A 5,000-nucleotide genomic window follows, 5' to 3' on the forward strand; every position below is an offset into this window, starting at 1 on the left:
GCACCTCTAACCTGCACCTTTATTTTCATTCACCCTCTTTATATAACATCTCTCAGGCCTTTGCCCTCTCTATCTCCCTTCCCTTCCTTATCTTTCTGTTCTCCTTCTTCATCTTTTCCCTTGCCCTATCTTCTCCCCATCCTACCTTCTATCCTTCTCTCTCTCAGGTAGGCCGGCATATCACAGGTGAATTGCTTCATTAAGGGGACCTATAGGACAGGTAACAGGTAAGGCAGTGGTGACTTTAGCCGTCTGCCTTCCCCTTCCATCCCAAATGGTCAGAAGGGAAGGAATATGAGATAGAAAGAGGCTTAGAGGATTATGGGAAGTTGTAAATAATATGGGATAAGAGAGAGAGAGAGAGAGAGAGAGAGAGAGAGAGAGAGAGAGAGAGAGAGAGAGAGAGAGAGAGGATGGTGTGAGTTAGCCATATGCACTGCGCCAGTATATTTAACCAGTACCTCAATTTATCATGTAATTCTCAAGATATATCATGTACTCTATAATCTTCTGTTCCTTCACCTCACGATCTGCAAATCTTACCTCAAACACCAAACTTGCTTCCCACACACACAGCCGAGTGACGCGGGTCTGCATGACAGGAAACCAAAGACAGCAGCAGGTGACCGCCTTGGGGAAGAACAACGACTTTTAAAACTTCCAGCACTTTGGGAGTTTTCTTTGTCTTTTTCTTACTGTAAAGGATGAAAAGTGATGATTTTCTTCTCTTTTAGTGAAGTAAGAATCGACTTAATGTTATAAGTGATACTGAAATACAATCGAGTGCATTTCGTTCACTCTTGTTTAGACTACTTATATTAATTTTCCTGTTGTGATTAGAAAAAAAATAGATTGAGAAAGATACGATAAGCACTAGAGAAGGTCGAACTGTGAAAATATGTATGACTGAAGAATTGTGCTAAAAAAGAATACTGTTTTTCATAAACTAAAACGAAAGAGAAGTAAAGAAAGAAGTGATGATAAAAATGGTGATGTACAGTAACTTGGGTAACAGGTAAAAGGAAAAATTGATAACAAGAAGGAAGGAAGGAAGGAAGGAAGGAAGGAAGGAAGGAAGGAAGGTAACAGCGGAGTCCAGTAGTTGAAAGAAAAGGAAGAGTGGAATATGGGAAATAAAAAGAGATAGAAAAAATATAGGAAGGGTCGGTATTAAAAAGGAAACTCGGAAGCAAAGGAAATATGAAAGAAGTATTGTATTGAATACAGACTTTTAAAAATACGGAGAATAAACGGACGGGGGAACGAGAAAGGTATACACACACAAGGGACGCACGAAAGGGGAGAGAGAGAAGGGAAAATAGAAGGAAGGACAAGGGAAGGAAAATATAAAGTGGAACATAGAATCCCTCAACAAAGATAACAACAACAATAACGAATGACGTGCAAGAGACAGGAAGGTAAACAAGGCTGAGAAAAAAACGGATAAACGGAGATGGGAAGCACCTGTCACACCTGCTGAGAGAGAGAGAGAGAGAGAGAGAGAGAGAGAGAGAGAGAGAGAGAGAAAGAAGGAAAGAGCAGGTGTGATATGAGCAGGTGAGTGGCGAACGAAGCAGGTGACCCTCCCAACGGTCGCCTTGCTTGTTATCACCTGAGGCTAAAACGGTCAGGTATACACGCCACAAGGTGCAGGTAAAGAGCTTGACATGTGTACAGTACAGCGGTTAAAGGGAAATGTGCACTACAGGGAGGGAAAGTGGATGGGGCGTATGGAAGGGAAAAGTTTAGGATGGCGGAAAAGTTTAAAGGAATGTAGTGTAGCGGGGTGTGGCGACCAAAACATTTTAAGGCCCTAAGAAACTAAGATCATTGATGCTGACAACTACATAAATATCGTTTCAGGAGAAATGACAGAATTTGATCACTCCATATCCTTAAACCTTTATTTAAACTAAAACATTTTTATTGCAAACAGTGAAAGACAACCATTATTTTAAAAAGGAGACATGCATTGATTTAATTAATGTTTTTTTTTATGTACTTTTTTGTTCGTGTGTGTGTGTGTGTGTGTGTGTGTGTGTGTGTGTGTGTGTGTGTGTGTGAAACAACCTAAGTCTTTCAAGGGGTAATGTCACCAATAGTTGAGCTGATCTCCTCGATGGTCGTGGAGTCCTGCGTGGCGGGCAAGGCTGGCGGCGTCACGGGGTAAGTGACTGTTGGGGTCACTAGCGCTTGGCTTCCTTCTATTTCTAAGGGAGGGCGACTGTGACTCGCCACATTAGGCATTTCATTGGACTGTTCCTCGTATAAGTCATCCTCGGCGTCACAACCCACAAGGGCACGGAGCAAGACCACCAGGAGGAGTCCCTGGACGAACCACCACCAGTAGTCCGCGGTCTTCAGGTCTGCCACGATGTCGTTCAGCTCGAGAATGTCCAGCACTGGCTGAACCTGAAGGGTGTAAAGGAGAACCACGGTGTGACGCGCCCAGTTGTCCCCCCAAGTGATGTGCACCGCGAACCAGCACTGGGAAAGACTCCGGGTACTCATGGAGAAGAAATAGGCGAGAATGGGGATGAGCAGAACAGAGAGAAGCAACCCGCCTCCACACAGCAGCTGAGCACCAAGCCAGGGGTCATCGTCCTCCAGGATGTCGTAGTGATAGCCATAGATGAAGGTCGCCAGGTCAGCACTCACCACCAACACCAGCAGCACTGCACACAGGAGTCGCAGTGCGGACCTCATGCGGTCTTCAGACAGAACTCCAGCGCTGCGGTACTCAGAGAAAAGGAGCTAGTTAGTTACTTCTGAAAGCATCTTCTCAGGCAGGCAATGCTCTTAATATCAGAGAAATGCTTACTTAGATCACACGTCTCTTCATCTGAAGAAACGAACAGTTACAACCAACCTGGGAGAACTGAGATGCTGCGACACGCCGCGTTCACCATCTTCACTCGATCCATCCTGGACACCGCCACCCCCATCCTGGCTACATGACAGGACACGGGATGTCTGCCAGCACCAGAAGAGAGAGAGAGAGAGAGAGAGAGAGAGAGAGAGAGAGAGAGAGAGAGAGAGATTGAGATTGTTTTAATCAATTTATGTACTCACAAGGACGTCATGCCAGTACATGATTGGTATACAAAGTAACAATAAGTACTTCACATCAGTGAATCACATTAAATGCTGAGTGAATGATAAGGATCTGGTATTACAATTTACCTGCAGTGTAATATCAGTTTAATAATTGTTTGTCAACAACAGAGTCACGTCAGCAGCATCAGTGGCGCAGAAGCCTACTCGTGCCGCTGGGAATACGCCCTGGCGCCACTAGCCTAATCAGACACACTGGAGAGCAATAGCCTACTATACTCATCGTTACAATTTAACTATGATACAAAGTTTAAATATAATTTCAATGATATTCAGTCATTTCAATTAATTAATAATGCTGTATATCATTATAGTTAAATGCATATTAATTGTGTGATGACATTTTTGTGATGAAAGTTTTTTTTTTTCGTTACTTGCCGAGAGTCGGAACTTCCGGTCATAAAATACTTTATCTATATTTGTATTGTAAAAAATTACAAAGAAAATGTGTGTGGTGTAATGCATTTTAGATGATATAAAAAAAAAAACTAGGTATAATATTATTTTGGTACCTGCTCAAGTGTTTTAGTGGTTATAAGATCTACAGCACAAAGTTACACTAAAACATGTTCCTTTTTTTTTTTCACTTACAGATGTACATTGCTGTTTGACCATTGCTTGAATCATGAAAATGCCTCGAAAACGCCACTACCTGCCACCTGTAGCCTACTCAATGTAGTGAAGATAACGGGATGTGTTTACAAATACAAGCTGTAGTCTGTGGAATGTAGTGAAGATATCTTGCAAAAACGTTTAGGAATATAAGTCTAAATACGAGCTATATACCATGAGAGAGAGAGAGAGAGAGAGAGAGATGGGTATTTAGTGTTCGCTACGTGTGCTCAATAATAAAAACAACAACAATGAGCAAAGCAACAACACTGTACCTCGATGGCTGTCGTCCTGCTTTCCTTTTCTGCTTCCTCAATGCTTTGTCTTGCGTAGCGGTGTCGTGTAGTTACGATCCCCTGTAAGGTTTGCCAGCCAGTCAGTCAGTACTCCCTGACTGACTGGCGACTGAGTGACTGAGTATTGACTGGCAGCCTACTCGTGACTCAGGTGTAGGTTGTCAGCTGAGCGTTTTAGTCACCCGAGAGAACAAATAGGATAAATTGAGATAGATAAGATCGATTAGGTAAATAAAAATAAATAAATAAATAAACAGATAAATAAAACACTACTTTAACTTGTTTTATGTTGGTAATGGAAATATAAGATGTGGACAGGAGGAGAGAGAAGTGATGATGAGGAAATGCTATGAAAAGGCGCAGTACACACACACACACACACACACACACGTGTCATCATCACCACCAGCCGGAAAATTACCGTCATTGCCACACCAGGGCTCGTGCCTTCATCCCCCAAAACACCAGCTTCCGGAAATAGGGTAACATGCGCCTCTTCCCTCTCCCCGTCTCCCGCGTCGCGCCTCACCTCCCGCGGCCTGGCGTGCTGTTCCCGCCACCAGCCTGTTCTGGTGTTGAGGTGTTGTAATGTCCTGCTTGTTGCGCTGCCGCGCTGTTTTACTAATCTATCCTTATTTTTCTTTCTTTATTTTTTTTTTTTTTCGTTGCATATTCATGTTAAAATAAGTTTCTTGATATTTTAATACTGATATATTTTCTTCCTTCATGTATGTTGTTTTTTAATGCATGTGTATTTGAAACGTATCGCAGAAAAGGAAAATAGCAGAAATGTTTTAATGGCCAAATAAAAACGTGAAAAGGTATGAAAAAAAAACACGGGAAAGAACAAGGAAGAGAAAAATATGACTAAAACCAATAGAGAGAGAGAGAGAGAGAGAGAGAGAGAGAGAGAGAGACAGACAGACAGACAGACAGATTATGAAACAAACTAAAATACAACACAACATAACGAAACCC

At 42.4% G+C, this 5,000-nt stretch overlaps 2 protein-coding genes across 5 annotated transcripts in view; one reads left to right on the forward strand and one right to left on the reverse strand.

The window, feature by feature from the left end:
• LOC123499517 overlaps positions 1-5,000 on the forward strand; it is a 418,310-nt gene that overhangs the window by 112,727 nt on the left and 300,583 nt on the right. The window lies entirely within an intron of this gene.
• Positions 2,014-4,543, reverse strand: LOC123499514. Of its 2 annotated transcripts, none has more exons than XM_045247571.1 (4): positions 4,444-4,543; positions 4,002-4,187; positions 2,870-2,973; positions 2,014-2,731 (listed from the first exon to the last, which is right to left on the reverse strand). In XM_045247571.1, the coding sequence occupies exon 4, from the start codon at positions 2,704-2,706 to the stop codon at positions 2,080-2,082; it is 627 nt and encodes a 208-aa protein (XP_045103506.1). In that variant the 5' UTR covers positions 2,707-2,731; positions 2,870-2,973; positions 4,002-4,187; positions 4,444-4,543; the 3' UTR covers positions 2,014-2,079. The 2 variants fall into 2 exon arrangements, with proteins under 2 accessions (XP_045103506.1, XP_045103505.1); XM_045247570.1 differs by having other exon boundaries at positions 2,866-2,973.

Source organism: Portunus trituberculatus, chromosome 50, assembly GCF_017591435.1.
Source record: "Portunus trituberculatus isolate SZX2019 chromosome 50, ASM1759143v1, whole genome shotgun sequence".
Lineage (NCBI taxonomy): Eukaryota > Metazoa > Arthropoda > Malacostraca > Decapoda > Portunidae > Portunus > Portunus trituberculatus.

Excerpts from the sequence above, each read along its gene's own strand:
- LOC123499514 (XM_045247570.1), bottom strand. The coding sequence starts at position 2,945 with ATGGGGGTGGCGGTGTCCAGGATGGATCGAGTGAAGATGGTGAACGCG. Across the intron at positions 2,732-2,865 it reads ATCTCAGTTCTCCCAGGTTG|CGCTGGAGTTCTGTCTGAAG; the intron begins GTTGTAACTGTT and ends TGAGTACCGCAG.